A 20,737-nucleotide genomic window follows, 5' to 3' on the forward strand; every position below is an offset into this window, starting at 1 on the left:
CCCCTTTTGGAAAAACCCCTCCTTTTTTTTTTTTTTTTTTTTTTAGATTAAAGAATGACTTGATCTGATATACATTTTTTAAAAAGATCACTGTAGGGGCGTTGCAGTATAGAGAACAGGAAACGGAAATATGACAGTGTTATAACAGACACTGGTTTAGACCAGAATTGAAAGAGGGGATGACTAATGTTTAATTTTGGAGGTTGAATTTATAGGACTTAGAGATGAAATCAGTATCTGAGTAAAGAACATGGAGTCACCGAAGATGAGTCTGATATTTCTAGGCTTGAATAGTTGGGCTCCTGGCAGCCCTAGCTTTGGAAATGGAAATGATCACAGAGGAACATATTTGTGTGTCTGGATAGAAGGGTGGCAAAGAGCAGAGGTCTGGTTTGACACAGATTGATACTGAAATGCTTGTGTGACATTCCAGTGGAAAAGTCAAGTAGGCCTGTGGTTTGGAAGAAAGTTCTGAGCTGAGGCTATAACTTTAAAAACAGTCTGTAAATAAAAACTGAATGTCATAGGAATGGATATTACCCAGAGAGAGTGGAAGTGGAGAAGAGAAGTCAGAAATAAATACTGAAAGGCTCTGATAGTCAAGATTGTGTGGAGAAAATTATTTAACAAAGGAGCCAGAAAAGAAATGTTCAGGGACTGGAGAGTGGTACAGTAGTTTTTTTGTTTTGTTTTGTTTTGTTTTGAGAGATTTTCGCTATAGGGTGCGTGCGCTCGCCAGACCGACAGAGAGAGACATAGAGACAGAAAGCGAGAAATCACCCCCCAGGGGGGATGGTCACACTGCAATCCCTTCTCCTCCATTCTCCTCTCGGGATCTTGGGCACGCACGCACACGCGCCCGGCGTGAGTTTTAAGCCACTGGGTCCGAGATGTGAACCGCAGTCAACTACGTGGGAGTCCAGCGACATAGCCATTACGCTAACTGCTGGTTCCTGAGAGTGGTACAGTAGTAAAACATGACTATCTGTAAGGTTGATCCATGGGAGAAAGTTCTGGGCTCACATTTGGAACCTTCCTGAGCATGTTGGGCATGGGTGTGCCCATGATCAGGGGCTAGCCGAGGCTGAGGGTGGATTGTGGCACCTGTTAGAAATGCTGTTTCTCTGTCACTTTTCTCTCTTGCTCATGGAAGAAAGAAAGAAATTAAAATAAATAAATAAATAAATAAAAGCCCAGAGTGGTGAGGTATGGTGTTATTCTAAAAAAAAAAAAAAAAAAAAAAAAAAAAAAAAAAAAAAAAAAAAAAAATCAGTCTTTGAGGCTGCAAGTTTGCAAGTTTTTCTTATAAGTGATAGAAAAGAGACCAATATATTTGGCTCAATTCACTAGTGACCCAAAAAAGACCAGATCTGGCAGAGAGGGGGGAACATAAAATAATAAAAAGAACAAGTACTCAATTAACTGAGGAAATGGAATGAACTTTTATTTATTTATTTATTTGGAGAGGTTTTTTACTATAGGGCGTGTGTGCTTGCCAAACAGACAGAGACAGAGAGACAGAAAACAAGAAATCACCCCCCGGGGGGTGGTGGGGATGGCCGCACCACAATCCCTTCTCCTCCATTCTCCTCTCAGGATCTTGGGCACACATGCATATGCGCCCGGTCTGAGTTTTAAGCCACTACATCTGGGACTCGAACTGCAGTCGACTACATTGGAGTCCAGCAACAGAGCCATTATGCTAACTGCTGGTCCCAGGAATGAACTTTTGAGAGAGGTAGGACAGTGCCTTTTGTAATGGGTGGGAGAGGGGGAATGAGTGGAGATAATAACCAGTTGTGTGAATTTGGTAATAGAAAAATTAGTCTTTCCTTTTAGAAGCTAGTCAGCTATGGTATGTGCTATGAAAATAAAAATAAATAAGGTATAGAATAATATTCAAGTTGTTCACTCAAGAAGTTGGGAAGATAGAAAACTAAATTACATATTATCCACTGTTGTCAAATCTGTGTTGGAGGGAATTATAGTATATTAAGGGAGAATATATGTAAAATTACGGCACTAATAAACTATTATAAGTTATGCATATATAATGTAATACCTAAAATAGACATCAAAAAAGCTATACAAAGTAATACATACAAAAATTTATATATAAAACAAAATGGAGTTCTTAAAAATGCTCAAGGAACCTACAAAAAGGCAGGAAAAAGAAAACAAATGAAAAAGTACAGAGAACAAACAGAAAACAGAATATAAAGTGGCACTTAACCCTTAACATATCAATAATTATATTAAATGTAAATGGTCTAAATATATCAATTGAAAGAAAGTAGAAGAAGGGCCAGCAGGTAGCCTAGTGGTTAAGGTGTTGGATTCCTATGTAGCCAACCATGATTCGAGTCTCAGACCTGGCAGCTTAAAACTCACACTGCTGTGTGTGTGCCCAAAATCACTAGAGGAGAATGGAGGAGAAGGGATTGTGGTGTGACCATCTCCCCCACCGGGAAGTGATTTCTTGTTTTCTGTCTCTTTGTCTCTCTCTGTCTCTCCAGTGAGTGCATGTGCCCTAAAGCAAAAATCTCTAAAAAAATAATAGAAGAGCGCATAAAAATGACTCATGCTATGTATGAGAAACTCACTTAAAATATAACAATATAAGTAGATTGAAAATTATTTAAAAGTTCTGTTATATAAGTATTAATCCAAAGAAAAAAGGCAGGAAGTGCTATACTGACATAGGAACAGTAGACTTTAGAGTAAAGAAAATGAACAGAGATATCAGTATATAATGATGAAAGAGTCAATCAGCCAAGACACAGAAATTCTAAACAGATATGCACCAAATAACAAAGCTGTAAGTATGTGAATCAAAAAATGATAGAATGGAAAGGAGAAATAAATCTAAGATTATAGCCACAGACTTAAACATTCCTCTCCCAACAATCACCAGAACAGTTAGGTGGAAAGTGAGAAAAAATATGAAAGAACTCAATAACAACACCAAACAGAAGGATCTAACTGACATTTACATTTCAGCCCACAACTGAAGAATATATATTCTTCAAGGACCCATAAAACATATACTAAAACAGGCCATAAAAAATTCTCAAAAAATTTATAAGAATTAAAATCAGGGACCAGCAGTTAGCGTAATGGCTATGTCGCTGGACTCCCATGTAGTCCACCGCGGTTCGCGTCCTGGACCGGGTGGCTTAAACTCACGCCGGGCGTGTGTGCGTGCGTGCCCAAGATCCCGAGAGGAGAATGGAGGAGAAGGGATTGCGGCATGACCATCCCCCCTGGGGGGTGATTTCTCGCTTTCTATCTCTCTCTCTCTGTCTTTCTGGTGAGCGCACGCGCCCTATAGTGAAAAACCTCTCCAAAAAAAAAAAGAATTAAAATCATATAGAATATGTTCTCTGATCATAATGGAGCTAAACCAGAAGCCAATAAATGTAAGATTAAAGGAGATCTGTAAGCAACACACTTGTTAGAAATTAAACAACATACTATATCTGGTATTTACATCCATTTACTGTATTTCTATATCCTTTAGTCAATCAGTTTCAGTCATAGAGTGTGGACACCTGGTATATACAAGTGGGGAGATACAATGCCTCTCCTTCATAGCCTGGCTTGCTTCACTCAGCAGTAAATTTTCCATATTCTTCCACTTTCTGTCAAAAGTCAGGTTTTTTTTTATGGCTGAATAGTACTCCATATAGAGTAGTGTGTGTAAAAAGGTAGGGTCTGAGGAAGGACATTTAGAAGAAAAATAGAGAGGCAAAGCATTAATGGGACAAAGAAATGTGGTATTATCTGTTGAAGATATTTTATCGTTTTATCAACTGGACTAGGGAGAAATGTTCACATGTTGAAATATTCACTTTGTAAGCTAAATAATGTGATTGAATGTATAAAAGAAAATGAAATAAAATAAACAAAAAATAAAATAAAAAAGAAATGAAACAACACACTGTTACATAATTTATGAATCAAAGAGGAATTCTCATTGAACTGAATGACAATAAAAATACAACATGTCAAAATATGTGGTATAAAGCTATCACACTGCTAAGAGGGAACTATATAGCATTAATTGTTTATATTATAAGAGGATAATCTCAATTCATATCTGAGTTCCCTCAAGAAAGTAGAAAAAGAGCAAAAATGTATCCAAAGTAAGCAGAATGAAGCAAATCAATGAAATGGAAAACAGAAAAACTAGGTACGGTATCAATGAAACAAAAAACTAGTTATTTTAAAAGATCAATAAACTAATAAAACTCTATGAAAACTGACAAAGAATGAAAGGAAGAAAGAGGGGGAGAGTGAGGGAAGGAAAGTGAGAGAGAGGAAGACAGGGAGAGAGAGAAAGAAAGAAGACAGGTGATGAGTATCAGGAATGAGATAGGGGCTGTTGCTATAGAACCTGCAGTCATCAAAAGGACAATAACAGGAGGCCAGCAGGTGGTGTGGTGGTTAACATGCTGGACTCTCACATGCTCAACCATGGTTCAAGCTCTGGACATGACAGTTTGAAAATCATGCTAGTTGCGTGTGCGTGCATGCTCAAAAAATCCCAAGAGGAGAATGGAGAAGAGAATGTGGCATGGCCACGCCCCTGGGAGGTGGTTTCTCACTTTCCTTCCTTCTCTCTGTTTCTCTCTGGTGAGCACATGTGGCCTAGGAAAGAACCTAAAAATAAATAAATAAATAACATTTTTAAAAAACTTAAAAAGGACAATAAAGAAGACTAGATAAATATCACACTAGTGATGCACTGAACCCACATAAGGGCCCAGGCTCCACATACGCCAGGCATACACGAATGCCCATGATCCAGGCTGGCTGAAACTGAGGGCGAGTCACACATACAGCTCTTGCTAGGGGTATTTGTCTGTCTGTTTCAGAAGAAATACACTTTTAAAAAAGGACAATAAAGGAATACTACAAATAACTCTATATGCACATAAATATGGCAACTTAAATGACAAGGAAAGACTAATTACCAGAAGAGTACATATTACTACAACTTGCCCAGTAGGAAGTGGTCATCTGACGAGCCCTGTTAACTATTAAGGAAGTAGAACTTGTTAAGTTTAAAAAAATCTCTAGACTCACAGGTTTCACTAGAGAATTCTTCCAAAGTAAAGTTAACATCAATATTTTACTCAATTGCTTCAAGAAAAGAGAAGAGCAGAAAACATTTCCCAATTCACTTCACGAGACTAGTATTACCCTACAATAAAACTAGACAAAGACAGTACAAAATAGAAAACTCAGATCCAATATTCTTTGCAAATGCAAAAAGACAAATGCGTGGTGAAGATGTGGAATTCTCTTGTATTACTGGTCGAAGCATCAGTTGGTACATCCATTGTGGAAAATGGTTTGAGATAATCTACTAAGGCCGAACATGTACATACCCTCATTTATCCCAACATTTATTCTCTTGGGCACAGACCCATCAGAAATGTTCTCACATGCTCAATAAAAGACCCAGACAAGGATGCTAATAATGGTACTATTCTAACTGCCCAAAATGTTCATATGCCTATCAGCCATGGAATGGATAAGTAAATTATAGTATATACACACAATGGAATATTATACAGTAATGGAAATGGGCAATTTATATGCAATCACATGGGAGAATCTCATAAGCAATGTTGAGTGAAAAAAACAGACACGAAAGAATACATGTTGTAGGGACCAGCAGTTAGCGTAATGGCTATGTCACTGGACTCCCACATAGTTGACAGCGGTTCGCGTCCCGGACCCGGTGGCTTAAAACTCACACCAGGCGCATGTGCATGCAAGCCCAAGATCCCGAGAGGAGAATGGAGGAGAAGGGATTGCGGCGTGGCCATCCCCCTTGGGGAGTGATTTCTCGCTTTCTATCTCTCTGTCTTTGTCTGTCTGTCTGGCGAGCGCACGTGCCCTATAGCAAAAGCCTCTCAAAAAAAAAAAAAAAAAAAGAATACATGTTGTATGAGTCCATCAATACAAAGTTCAAAATCAAGCAAAATTATTCTTTGTGTTAGAAAACAGGAAAGTGGTTTTTCTTCTAGAAGATGGTAACTGGAAGGGAACATGAGGGCACCTGAGAGACTGGTCATTTCTGTTTTTTTTCTTCCCTTCTTTCTGTCATGAGTGAGAGACAGACCCCTTAAAGGGGTGTTCATGCAGTGAGTGACTCATTCCAACTCCAGCCAGGCCCAAGTCACGAGCACATGCATGCCTAGCACATACCGGGAGCTTTCTCGATGTGAGCCTGAACCTTCCAATGCAGGCCAGCCTCACAGAGCAAGGCACCAGTCAGCCCCCATGATCTGGTGCCAGTTACATGGGTGTGATTGTTTCACGAATATTCAACAAGTTATATACTTAGGGCATGTGTACTTTTCTCTATGCATGCTATATTCAACTGTAAGTTGATAATTACAAACATTTTTTACCATTTATAAAATTTTAAAGTCATTTTTATAAAAAATAAAAAAGGAAAAACCTGTCTATTGGATCTGGTGACACAAAGATAAGGGTGACTTCAGCTTCCATGGAAACGGACTAAGGCCGAACATGTACATACCCTCATTTATCCCAACATTTATTCTCTTGGGCACAGACCCATCAGAAATGTTCTCACATGCTCAATAAAAGACCCAGACAAGGATGCTAATAATGGTACTATTCTAACTGCCCAAAATGTTCATATGCCTATCAGCCCTGCAATGGATAAGTAAATTATAGTATATACACACAATGGAATATTATACAGTAATGGAAATGGGCAATTTATATGCAATCACATGGGAGAATCTCATAAGCAATGTTGAGTGAAAAAAACAGACACGAAAGAATACATGTTGTAGGGACCAGCAGTTAGCGTAATGGCTATGTCACTGGACTCCCACATAGTTGACAGCGGTTCGCGTCCCGGACCCGGTGGCTTAAAACTCACACCAGGCGCATGTGCATGCAAGCCCAAGATCCCGAGAGGAGAATGGAGGAGAAGGGATTGCGGCGTGGCCATCCCCCTTGGGGAGTGATTTCTCGCTTTCTATCTCTCTGTCTTTGTCTGTCTGTCTGGCGAGCGCACGTGCCCTATAGCAAAAGCCTCTCAAAAAAAAAAAAAAAAAAAGAATACATGTTGTATGAGTCCATCAATACAAAGTTCAAAATCAAGCAAAATTATTCTTTGTGTTAGAAAACAGGAAAGTGGTTTTTCTTCTAGAAGATGGTAACTGGAAGGGAACATGAGGGCACCTGAGAGACTGGTCATTTCTGTTTTTTTTCTTCCCTTCTTTCTGTCATGAGTGAGAGACAGACCCCTTAAAGGGGTGTTCATGCAGTGAGTGACTCATTCCAACTCCAGCCAGGCCCAAGTCACGAGCACATGCATGCCTAGCACATACCGGGAGCTTTCTCGATGTGAGCCTGAACCTTCCAATGCAGGCCAGCCTCACAGAGCAAGGCACCAGTCAGCCCCCATGATCTGGTGCCAGTTACATGGGTGTGATTGTTTCACGAATATTCAACAAGTTATATACTTAGGGCATGTGTACTTTTCTCTATGCATGCTATATTCAACTGTAAGTTGATAATTACAAACATTTTTTACCATTTATAAAATTTTAAAGTCATTTTTATAAAAAATAAAAAAGGAAAAACCTGTCTATTGGATCTGGTGACACAAAGATAAGGGTGACTTCAGCTTCCATGGAAACGGCAGTATTGAAGATCTAACATTAATTCCAGTTTTACAAATGGAGACTCTGAAACATCTAGTCGTTCAAAGGCTGGGCCAAAGGTGCAAAGCTTCTAAGTACCAGAGTGGGAATCTGAATCCCTGAAGAAGGGCTGGCTGCCGTGCTCTTTATCGCTCGACTATCTCTTCGTCTTTAAGAACCTGAGAGAAGGGGCCAGCAGATGGCGTAGTGGATATGTTGCTGAACTCCCACAGGGCCGACCTCAGTTTGAGTCCTCGGCCAGTCAGGCATGTGTAAGTGCCCCAAATCCGGAAAGGACAATGGCAGAGAACAGACTGCATCATGGCCATCGCCCCAGGGGATGATTTCTCACTTTCCCTCTCACTGTCTCTGTCTCTCTCTCTTTTTCTGGTGAATGCACGTGCCCTAAGGCAAAAACTTCTAAAAAAAAATAAGAGAAGTGAAGAGAAAAGGAAACTTTAGACAGGAAGGTTCAAATACAAAAGAACTTGGAGGCTGTCTGAGGAAAGGCTAATAGATGTATCAGTCTGAAGCTCTTGAAGACATCTCTTTTTTACAGCGGCTATACACGCTAGCTAAACCTGCATTCACAAAGACAACCAGGTATGATAGAAGCAGCAGCAAATCATTTAGTATACTGCATATATGAGGCAGAGAAGAATGGAACATGTTTTTGAAAGATTTAGGATTAAGAAGCAAACTCTGCATCTGGAAATCTCCTTCATGTTAAACCTTCAAGCATCTCACAATGCCAGAGAAATGAAATCTGCGTGTGTTGCATGTTTATGTATATATGTATGTATGTACACGTGCGTGTGTATTTACATACACACACACATATATGCTTTCAGGGGAAAATCCTATTTTTGGTCTTGGAAAGAAAAAAGTACCCTATCATTAGACATTTAAAAAAGTTTATAAATTATGATTTTTATGATTAGACCAGGGTATAATTATAGGCCAAAGTAGGACAACTTACTATAATTAATGTTGAAGCAATAATTTAAACTATCATAGATGAAATCACTATCTAGAGTCTTAATTAGGGGAAAAGGATTTTACTGCTAAAAATCATTCATTCTGTCAGTTCCTTTTATTGCAAAAAAAGAGGAAGGTGTATACACAGGGGTTAAATGCACGAATAAAGGATCTGCCCTTTGTATTCATTCACAACACAATATTGCCAATGGCTACAGACTGAAAGTGAGTAGCCAGTAAGACAAAATGAGTCAATGAAAAATTCTAACTTTCTTAGAGAATGTGTATGGTGCAGTATCATTGATGATTTTTTTTAAGTTGAGCTTTCATTGTAAATGTTTTCTGGAAATAGCTTAGGAAATTATTTCTGATTAAAGAAAGATTTCCTGAATTAAATAGTCTGTGAATCATTTTTCTAACACCAAGTATACAAGATTTTTAAAGTTTTTTTGGCTATTTTTTCTTCTTAAAAATTATTCATTAATTTAATTTATTACTATTATTTTAAGTATGCTGTAGGGCATGTGTGCTCAACAGAGAGAGACAGAGAGAAAGAGAGAGGGAAAGTGAGAAGGCAACCTGCCAGGCCCAGGACTTGAACCACAGTCCACCATGTGGAAGTCAGGCACCTCAACTACGATGCTACCCACTGCCATCAAGTGCTTTTTTTCTTAAAAGCATAAGAGATATAATGGCATACTTCCTATGAATGCTCAGTTGTTGCCGTTAATCTTAAATATTCACATTTTTGGTTATATTTTTTCGATGTACTGGTTTGACATAAAACAATTGGGTGCTTGTTACTGACAGAGAGAGACAGGGAGGGGGGGAAATTACCAGAGGGATGGCATGCCACAGTCCTTTCTGCTCTAGTCTCCTCCTGGGATTTTGGACACATGTGCACACACGTCTGGTATGCTTTCAAGATGCCAGGTCTGGGACTCAAACCATGGTTGCCCATGTGCAAATCCAGCACTTTTTTCATACCGCTTGCCCCCAAAGTATACATAATTTACACATCTGATATGACTTAATCCATAAGGCATTTACCCAAGTCTCTCAGCGGAAAAAACACGGAGGTGAAATTATAATCACACAGACAAGGGACCAAAATTACAAGTGAGGCTATTATTCGTGTCTGCCAAGGTCCCTGTGCTGTGGCTATCTGTCTGTCCTGGCAGGCATGTCTAGGAACATACGAGTCAGTCTCTCAAAAACTCGAAGTCTGAGCAGCTCTCCTTGAAGATAACCTTCCTTCACCGAGGGGTTTGCTTGTCAATCCGGTTTCCACACTCTTTAAACATCTCTCTCATATCTTGAGTGCCTCAGTTTCTCTCACCAGGTGAGCAACCTCTTCTGTGGCCTCGCAGCCATGTCCTGCTCAGATGTCTCCCTGGAAATTTCCCTTTGACCTTTACTTCCCCTCTGGCCACTCTCTCCATACGTTAGCTGAATCACACACACAGCATTTCATGTATTACGTTTGCTATTCTATAATCAGTGGACAGTGCGAGTGTTTTGTATTGCACGTGAAGATGACTTACAAAAACCCCTCTGAATCACATTTACCCAAACCTGACAAAATACAATACAGGTGACGGGCAAAAGGAAACAAGCGTAGGAAAATCTGCCTTTAGCGCTTTCAAACTTGCTTTTAAAATACAAACACTGCCTGAAACCCAGAAGTGGAAGTGATGAATGTTAAGTGGGTATTTTTTCGCCTTAACTGACTGATCAGAAGAGTATTTATAACCCCCTGACTGATGTCTCAAGCTGATAAATCAACACGGGGGAAGAATATTTCAAGCACATTTATCATTGAAGACAAACAGCCTACACTGAGCACGATTATTTTTTATTCATCATTTTAGTTCACCTCTACGTTTGCTCCTTCTCAATGTTAATAATATCTGTATAAGACTTCTCAATATTTAATGGTACAGCTTGCCTGATGCATGCCGATGAGGTTAAGGTCACATGTTTGATCTTCAAAAGCCCAGTTAGCTTTGCACTTGCACACGGCTTCATCGTGAAGCCTGATCTTAGCCAGCTTCCTGGTAAATACCCATTATTGGTCTCAATGTCGGAAAAAAAAATCACAGGATTAAAGTGTTAAGAGAGGGGACCAGCAGATGGTGTCATGGTTATGTTGCTAGATTCCCACATAGTCAGCTGCAGTTCTAGTCCTGAACTCGGCAACTTGAAACTCATGCGGGGCACGTGTGGGTGCATGCCCAAAATCCTGAGAGGAGAGTGGAGGAGAAGGGACTGCGGTGTGGCCATCCCCCCGTGGGTGAGTTCTTGCTTTCTGTCTCTCTCTGTCTCTAGTGAGTGCACACACCCTATAGCAAGAATCACTCTTAAAAAAAAGTGTTTAGAGAAATGAAGTCTAAGATATTTTAATAGGCTGACTCTGTGGCACAGAAGACTGTAATGAGCAGAGGAAACCCCTGGATGTTGGAGCATCACAACTTAAGTCTGCGTGATTGCGAACACCCACGTGGCCCACCAGGGCAGTGGTATCTGAGTCACAACCCAAGGATGGCAACGTGAAAGGAGAGCTTACCTGTTCATTCTCTTCTTCGTCACTACTTAGCTTAAGGTCATCTTCTAGCATTCTGAAAGAAGGAACAAAGAGAGACAGGGACTGAGTGGATTTGAAATCAATCAGCACCAAAATACTACCTTTACTAGAGCTGCGTTCCGGTAGTAAGTCTATTTGATTTCCTTATTTTTTTTCCTTTCTCTTTTAAGTGCTTTTCCTCTAATGCACTTAGGAGACAGCAGACAGTCACATCATGAAAATGAGCTCTCATGACAGTCGTAGATAATGCGCTGCTTCAGGAAGATGCTGTTTTACACAAGCAGAATCAAATAGGGGCTTTTCCCTGGGAAGTTTATGAACCATATATATATATATATGAAAACTTCTATATATATTAAAAAACTATTCCTCCATGAGTGAGAGTAACAGAGAGAGTGAGAGACAGAGAGACAGCTCCCCAACAAGGTCCCGAGACCGTGATTCACTCCCAGCCCCAGCCAGCCCAGATTATGAGCAAGTGTGAGCCTGGAATACTCAGGGAGGTCTCCAGTCACAAACCCCAGGACCTTCCCATGGGAGTCAGCCTCCCAAAGTCTTCTTTTACTGCCAAGCAGGGCTCCTTCCCCAGGAAGTTTCAATTCCACAATTCCTTGTTTAGTGTTTCCCATGATCCAGGTGCTGTGCTAGGTCCCTGGGCCTGGCCAGGGGTCTTCGTGGTAAAGAGAATTAGTGAACAAATAGAGATCTGCTGAGTGCCATGGAACAGCGCACTGCAGAGTGAGCCACAGCTGGGTAGGCCTCCCGTTAGTCAAAGAGCTGGAGAAGATGTGCCTATGAGGGGGAGAGAGACTAGGAGGGGCTTTCTGAAAGGGCTGTGACAGTAACTCCCAGCCCACCTGGGGTCCCTCAGATTTCTCCTGGCACAGGCAGCAGGGAAGTACCCTCTGGGATCCATAAAGGTTAAGAGTAGAAAAAAGAAACACAACTTCAGACCCCATTAACTGCTACTGATGAAAACCTGTATTTTTTTGATGTTTATAGTTTGGGGCACATTGAACAGGGTCTTTATCCCTGGTCCACTCCGAGCCTCACCCAGCTGAGATGGCAAGCTCTCGCATGCCCAGTATGCACAAGGAGACCTCCGGAGGTGAATTTGGCCCCACTTGGCCTTAATACTGTGGAACACTGCACTACCTCTGTGTCACAGCAGCTGGCTGAAAAACTGGATTCTTATCAGCACTACTGAATTACTTCTTTGTAGGATAGCAGTTTTCAGATTAAAGCATTTCAAAAGAAATCTTACTCAGAAGCACATTCTCTAAAAGCCCTCTCCTCTCTAGAAGCAGAGGGGTTCTTCCGAAGAGCAGGAGAGAGTTCATTTCTGATGGACCCTGGGCCTCCAGACATAAGGCTGATGGCCGCTGGGCCCTGTGCTTATAAGCCTCATTGTCTTCCCTGCAGTCGTCTTTCAAAGACTGTCCCCTGAACTGTGCCTAGGGCCCTTCCAAGGCCAATTCTAGGCCCTTCATCGATATATTCCTCTGAATATTTTTATAAGCTGCTTTAGTGACTTTTGGGGTGAACTATGAGGTAAAGAGCTGGCAGGGCACGGAGCAGACCCCGTTCTGCCCTCACTGTTCATCGGTTTGGGGCAAGTCACCTGAAGCCCACCCTCATTCCCCTTTGCAAAGTACGGGTGAGCTGGACAATCTCAAAGGTCAAATCTTGCTTTCTAAAGTTCTAAAAAAGCTTTTTAAAGTTTATTTACTTTCTCAGAGAGAGAGACAGTTACCCCCAATAGGGCCAATAGGGCCCTCATACTGTGAACCATCCTGTCTTAGCCATCCTGGTTCATGAACACACATGTACCCAGCATGCCCAGGGACATTTTGGGATGTGAACTCAGAACCTATCCCATGTGGGTCCAACTGCTTTAACACTGCGCCACAACCTGGCCCCTAATCTTAATTTAGAGTCTGTGAGTCTATGAAATCTATTTGCTCCTCCAATTTTAAAAAGCTAGAAAAACTCTTTTATTTGTTCTAGAGAACATAACTGGGAAATTTATTTATTTATTTATTTATTTATTTTTTGCTATAGAGTGCATGCACTCACCAAAGAGACAGAGACAGAGAGAGAGAGAGCGAGAGTGAGAGCGAGAGAGCGAGAGAGCGAGAGAGAGAGAGAGAGAGAGAGGAAGCGAGAAATCAACCCCTGGGGGATATGGACACGCCATAATCCTTTCTCCTCCATTCTCCTCCCGGTATCTTAGGCACACATGTATAGGTATGCGGTGTAAGTTTCAAGTCGCTGGGTTCAGGACTTGAACCATGGTCGGCCACGTGGGAGTCCAGTGCCCCGACCGCTCCTCTAAGTAGTTTTTGATGTACATTTAATCCATTGCCATCAGGGCATGAAATCTGTTTCTTCACAGGCTACTGTTATTCTCCCAGCCTCAGGAAGTGTGATTCTTTCATTATTATACACCACAAGTATGCAAATGAAACCACCAGCAGAGACTACAGAGCCTCACCCCCAATTACTCTGTGCATCTGGTGCGTCATTCGCTTCCTAAACCCCACAAACATACACTTGGCTTCAAATCTTGGTGACTTATTAGAGCACTGTTTGGGAGCATCCTAGGGAAGGGGGCTGTGCTTTCTTTGTCCTGAGTCTCCAGTGATGACACATAGCACACGCTTGTCAGCTCGGCTGAGGCACCTTCCCCACCATTCTCTTCCTACCAACTGGCACAAATGCCTTTCTGATGAGAAAGACCAGAGGAGGAGACTCCTGTTTGCCACCACTCCGCATCTCCTCTTTTGGAATAAATGGCTATCACAATTTGTTTTCATCTCAAGGACTGTCCAGCAAACACTGGGTGTTCTGAGCATGGGTGGTCCTGTCAGTGAGTAGGCCAAAGGGGGAAGGGACACACACAATCATGTTAAGGAGCCCTTTGTTGGACAAAAGTCACGCCAAGGGTGGCTGGGAAGTTTAATCTCTCTATGGACAGCAGTGTGCAGAGATCTGACGGCCGCTGTCAGCCAAGGCAAGAAGCCCCCACATGACCTGAGTGAGAGATCTTCGTGTGGCTGCCAGCCAGACCTGAGACTTGGCCACTGCGTGAGGCTGGCACTGCTGAGAGTTACCAGGACAGTGGAAACCATGTGAGGTCCTCTTCAACAGCACAGAGCGCAGCTCATTTTTGCTTATTTTAAGCATATGCAGAATGTGTCAACACACAAACACGCTGAATCTCAGGCTGCCTCTCGCCCCCAGTCTTGGGTAGGCTGCATCTCTGGGTCTTGGCATCTGTCTTTACTTTCTTTATCCTATTTTTGTTTGTTTGTTTGTTTGTTTGAAGCTTATTCACTTATTTCTTCTATGAGAGAGAGAAAGAGGAACACTTAAGTAGAGAGAGTGCCAGGCACCCCCGACAGGGTCCTGATGCCATGATCCATACCCAGTCTCGGATGGCCTGGATCATGGGCACTAGTGCATGCACCTAGCATGCGTGGGGAGGGTTTGGGGCAGGAACCCAGGACCTTTTCCATGTGGGTCCAGTTATGTTACTGTTGAGCCACTGTCTGGGCCTGGCCTTTCTCATTTCTGTAATGGGACCCAACTATTGGGTTGGATTATACGTTTTTGTATAGAAAAATGTGTCATGACTTTCCCAATGACCTAATACTTCACCATTATTTCCAAAAGAAGGCAGTCAGGGATCTACCTTGCTTTGTGAACAGTAATCATTCTATCACTGAATCTACCTGTCAGATTCATTCATTCATTTATTCCTTCCTTCATTTTCCTACAAATTTTTTTCCCTCCTTCTGATTACCAGTTATAAATAGGATTTTAATTTCAAAGTGTGACAATGGGGGGGGATCACACGCTGAAGTCAATACGTAATATCTAGCATTTCAGTCTAAGCTCATCCACATACATCGCTGAAATCAATGACAAGGAATGGCCTAAGAAATGCTAGGGGAACTTTGTAGGTTTACAGCTATTAAAACTGCATCTTGCACACTGGAGTCATCGTACATACAGGGAAAAGTCACCTTTTATATTTGTATTTATTCTTCATTTAACTTTTTAAAACACTACTATAGATGAAAACGAAAACAAAAACAATAGCAAGTGGTGAGCATATTATGATTACAGTCCTTCTCTTCACTCACTACTGCATAGAAATGCCAGCAGTGAGTGTTACTTACTGGCCCCATTAAGAGCTTTGACACTGAACACCACCTCAGGGATGATGATAATTATCCTCATATACTTCTCCATTGTAATGGCGCTGTCTTTCCTGATTTGGATCAAAGTCCACCAGTCCTACCTGGTCCATTTGCATCAGTCTCTTCTTCCTTCCTTTCAGGTAAAAGTTTTTCCAGCAAAGAGAGTTTATCAGGAGACAGAAAGTCATTCTCATGAAGTTTACCTTACATTCGATGATTAGGTGACCGTTTTCATGTGGTCTATGATAAATTGACATGCCTTCATTTAACACACACTTGATATCTCCATGCTTGACAATCTGACCTGGATGAGAGGTGATGACTATGGTTCGGTTGTCAAGAGTGGAACTTGGCTCTGAGAGCCACACAATGTTCCGACTAGTTGTATGTCATACATATGAAAAGGTCTTCTTGTTGAGTAAAAACAGCATGGTCTTTCTGATCTAGTACAATGATAACACCTCCTGACATCAGTCCTGGTTCTTGGTCTCCTTCCCCATGGAATGTTATCTTCTGACCATCTTTCATGCCTTTGCCAATATGAACTTCTAGAATCTTCTTCCTTGAACTATCTTCCTTCCATTGCAACTTTCACATCCATCTGTAGGACTGACCCGTTCATTATCCATGGCCTTGGCACTCCATGCATACAGACTGAATTTGCTGAACCACCCCAGGTCCTGTCTGATGAATTCTGATTTGCATCCCAGTACCCCGGCAATTGGGACAGCACTCTGCGGCTCCTTTCTTACCACCTCGGCCTTCACATTTGTCACAAATTACATTCTTTTACAGGGCCACTTTTCTCGTTGCACCATTATATAAATCGTCTAAGGTTACCGACAGCTGATGCATATTTTTATCTCTTCTTTCTCTCTGTATACTTCCTCCTCCAAAAAAAATATATCAAAGATGTCCATTGGGGAGGCAAAACCACCACCTGTTCCACCTCTTTAATTGCCTGCTCTTGTCCTTTGTCATAAAGTTCCTTTTTCTTCCTATCAGAGAGAACTTCATAAGCTTGAGAAACCTGTTTGAACTTCTCGCCTTCATTTGGATTCTTATCAGGGTGGTACTTAGAGGCCAGTTTCCTGTAAGCCTTCTTCAATTCTTCCTGGGTGGCATTGGGTTTGACCCTCAAAACGTCATAGTAAGTCATTTCTTTCACGGTTTTCTACAGTCAGTGAAGCACGCTGAGGTCAGCGTGGGGGAGTGAGAAGGTGCCTGGGGGCAGCTTGGGCAGCCGGGGCAGCTTGGGCAGCCACCGCTTCTCAGCTTCTGACAGAGCTTTCTGGAAAGTTCTTCCCCTACCAGATTTAGAAAATGAAATATATCCTATTTCTGACTTAGTTCTAAAAACAAAGTTTCACATGCAAAAATAGTTTACATTCAAGAAAGACTTCAAGACAAGTTCAAATCCAATTAAACTTCAGAAGATCTCAGGATATAAGAAAGTAGTGATGGAAAACACTACATTAAGCATCCTACACGCCCACAGTAATCCTGGATAGTGCTATTACTAAAACATGAAATCACAGGCCTGGAACAGACAACCATGGCCACACGTGCCCAACACCCAACAGACACACGCTGTGGTAACTGAGGCTCAAGGCCGGACAAAAGCCACGAGGCTGCTGCTTTGTTCCAATGTGGGCAGCAGATCCCCTTGGCTGAACTTCCAGAGCCCAGTGTTTACTCCCTTTCCCCACAGTCTTGGTGTCTGGTGTCTGGTTTTGTACTCATAAAGTGCTTTTTATTATTTTTGGGGGGCGGGGGGTGCGCATAGGGCACATGTACTCATCAGAGACAGGGAGACAGTGAGAGGGAAAGTGAAAAGTCACCCCTGAGCGGGAATGGCCATGCTGCACGGTCACTTTCCTCCTAGAATTTTGGACGCGTACGCATACGCACCCAGTGTGAGTCCTAAGCTGCAGACCTGGGACTCAAACTGCTGCTGACCACATGTGAGTCCAGCACCTTCACCATTACACCACCTGCTGGTCCCATGTGCTCTGATCTTAATGCTGAACATATTAGCGTGGCCTAAAGAGGACCTGGAGTGTTTTGAGGTCATAACTAAATAATGAAGCATGGTTAGAGAGGAAAAGAGAAAAAGAGAAAAACGCGATACTCACAGGACCATGGGAACTGTCCGTGTTTGTGTGCTGATGACAACACAAGGCTGCAGGCTGTGGCTGCCTCAGCACAAAGGCGCCCATGGCATGGGTGCAGGTGTGCACACTCCCAGTCCCTGGGGACACTTCTATTATCTGTCTATTCTTCAATGAAGACAGACTGACACAGATACTTTAAATAACGAATGAAAATGTTAAATCAAGAGGGGAAGGAGGCTTGGCTACAGTGTAGCCAAGGGGGGAAATTGCTGTGCAGTGGCTGAGGCTGTAAGGGAGCTCTGGGTTCAGTTCTCAGTCCCACCTGAACAGACGGGGCACAGTGGCCTGTGCCCGGGGTAAGAGCGGACTGGGAGGCTGGCGCGGGAAGGAATGTGACACAGACCATCATAAAAATAACTCGCTTTCCCACATGCACACTCTCTCATAAAAAATTTAAAAACAAAAAATTTAAAAAAAGAAGAAGAAAGTGAAAACTAAGCATTGGCTAGGCTCCTGGGAAGGGACTGGGGATCTCCAAATCTATTTTTGAGAAAGGCAGGCACAGACTCTACAGGCTGAGGACAGACGTGGGGTTGGTTGTCTACACATTGGTGCAGGGACTGTGCTCTAGCACCACCTCCGGTTCACGGGACACACTTCATCCCTTATCCTGAATAACTGTAGGCCTTCCTCCAGCTGATGGCCACCAACCCAGGGTCATCCCCTCTCACGTCCCGGGAGTCCCTTCCCTTTGTGTCCCCTCAGCGCACTCCTAGGTGCTTCTAGGGACAGCTCTCCTCATTGAAGGGACATTTGTGCTGGACCAGCTGGGCACTTCCTAGACATGGCCTCATTGATCTCCACAACATCTCCTTTGGGTGGGAGGTGCAGTCTGTGGGAGCCAGAGCAAGGAATCTGAGGTCACACTGCAGGGAGGAATCCCAGCTGGGCCACACCATTGGCCAAGAGCCCTGGTACCCATAGCAAAGGCTTTCCAGAGAACCCCCTCAACAATGGGGAAGTGCTTAGAGCATAGCTCCTAGCATAGGAACATCCAACCAAGGTTCGTTTTTACTAATATACCCTTTGTACTTATGAGGGAGCCCGATCTCAGAGCACTGAAGAAACTCATGTGGGTAAACAGGGTGAGAGACAATGTCCTTGCCTTGCAATAATAGTGCCTTAAAACTAAGCCATCTGCTTTACTTCCAGGTCATTTTGAAAAGAGAGGGTGATATTTCTTAGAGACTGGAGGGAGAATATAGCAAAGGTTATAATTACTGTCGTGTTGATTGGTCTGGCATGGCTTTGTGTCTACATAGGATAGAAAACATGCCTGTCAGCTCCAGGGAACAGCATGGTCTGCCCTGGGAGCCAATGGCTGGTCATGGGGCCAGGAGTCTCTCAGCAGGGCTCACTGCTTGACGATAGTGGGGATGCCGAAATAAAATAGACCAAAAAAGTCCAACTTTCTGAATTGAGGCCAGAAAGCAGAGACATGGAGAAAGCTGGACTTCATGGCCTTAGCTTCCAAAGAGCTGTCACACTGCTCCCAGGGACACTCTAAGTTAGTGCTGCGTGGTATGCTATAGTTTGATGTGATCCCCAGAAAGTCATGTGTTGAAATTTGGTGAGCCACTGCCACAGTGTTGAGAGGGTGGAGACTTAACTTGATGATGATGTTGAAAGGCAGAATCTTAGCGAGGTTGACTGAAACTGGATGAGGTCACCAGGGTGGGGCCCCCAGATCAACTCCTGGTAGCTTTAGAAGAGAACACACAGGGCCAGCCAGTAGTGTGGTGGTTAAGGCGGCTGGATCTCACATGGTTGACTGCTTGGTTTGAATTCTGGACCCAGCAGCTTGGAAAACCTGGGACCAGCAGATGATGTAGTGTTTATGTCCCTAGACTCCCACGTGGTCAACCATGGGTCAAGTCCCAGACCTGGTGGCTTGAAACTCATGCTGGGAGAGTGTGCGTGTACTCAAGATCCTGGGAGGAGAATTGAGGAGAAGGGATTGTGGCATGGCCAACCCCATGAGAGGTGATTTCTCACTTTTCCTCTCACTGTGTCTATCTCCCTCTCTCTCCAGTGAGCACACGTGCCCTAAGGCAAAAGAACCTCTACAAAAAAAAAAAAAAAAAAAAAGAAAAGAAAAGAAAGAAAAGGAAAACATGCCAGGTGTGTCCTGTGAGTGTGTACGTTCCTAAAATCGCAAGAGGAGACTGGAGGAGAAGGAACTGTGGTGTGGTCATTCTCCCTGGGGCGTGCTTTCTCGCCGTGTCCCTCCCTCTTTCTCTCTGGTGAGTGCACATACACTCTAAAGCAAATTTTAAAGAGAGAGAGAGAAGACACAGACACGCATGTACACTGTTGCTCTGTCTTGCCATGTACCACCTTACACCACCTCAGGACTTTGGAGGGAATCCCCATCAACACAGAGACCCTTATCAGATGTGGACCCATGACCTGGGACTTCCAAAACCATGAGCTCAATAAATACCTGTTCTTTATAACTACCCAATGTGGTATTCAGTTATTAAGTAACAGAGAACAGACTAAAACATGGTGACTTCCAGGGGAATCTGAACCAGGTAAGAGAGAGCCATGGCACTTGAAGGATACAAAATAGGATTTATAAACATGTGATCAAATTGTTTCATTTTTTCCTTGGAAACTGAGTTAGACCACAGATCCCTAAAATTACTATCCCAGACATGCTATAACACACCCCCTGGCTCCCTGGAACAAAAGATCAAAAGGTTTTGAGCCACCAGCTGAATAGGTTCAGGCTTTCATGAGGATAGAGAGCCTTGCTCAACAAAGGGCAGGAAGTCATGGGACTTGGACATCACTCAGAACTCTAAGGAGAGGACCAAGGACCAGCTTGTCCCTTTGTGAGTTGTCACGTACTAGCTCAGGTGGACATTTCTCTTCCTGAAAGTGAAAGCCCAATGGACACAGGCCTCACCAGGGACAGTGTGCAAAACAAGCACCCACACGCCCCACTGTGCACGCACGTTTACTCAGGCATTCGTAACGTGGCAGGCACCTGACCGTGGAAACCATAGTGCCCCCTAGGGCTGGTCCCCTCACATGTTACATTCAACTCACCATCGTCATTTGACCCATTTCTCAGTGTGAAGCTCTGGCGTACAT

General features: G+C 42.9%; 1 protein-coding gene across 1 annotated transcript in view; it reads right to left on the reverse strand.

Moving 5' to 3' along the window:
* The window catches only part of AFF3 (ALF transcription elongation factor 3), a 531,321-nt gene that overhangs the window by 134,169 nt on the left and 376,415 nt on the right, over window positions 1–20,737 (reverse strand). The window contains 1 exon segment of the mRNA XM_027767542.1: window positions 11,242–11,293. Coding sequence (XP_027623343.1) covers window positions 11,242–11,293 — 52 coding nt within the window.

Source organism: Tupaia chinensis, unplaced genomic scaffold (assembly GCF_000334495.1).
Source record: "Tupaia chinensis unplaced genomic scaffold, TupChi_1.0 Scaffold144276_1, whole genome shotgun sequence".
Classification (NCBI taxonomy): domain Eukaryota; kingdom Metazoa; phylum Chordata; class Mammalia; order Scandentia; family Tupaiidae; genus Tupaia; species Tupaia belangeri.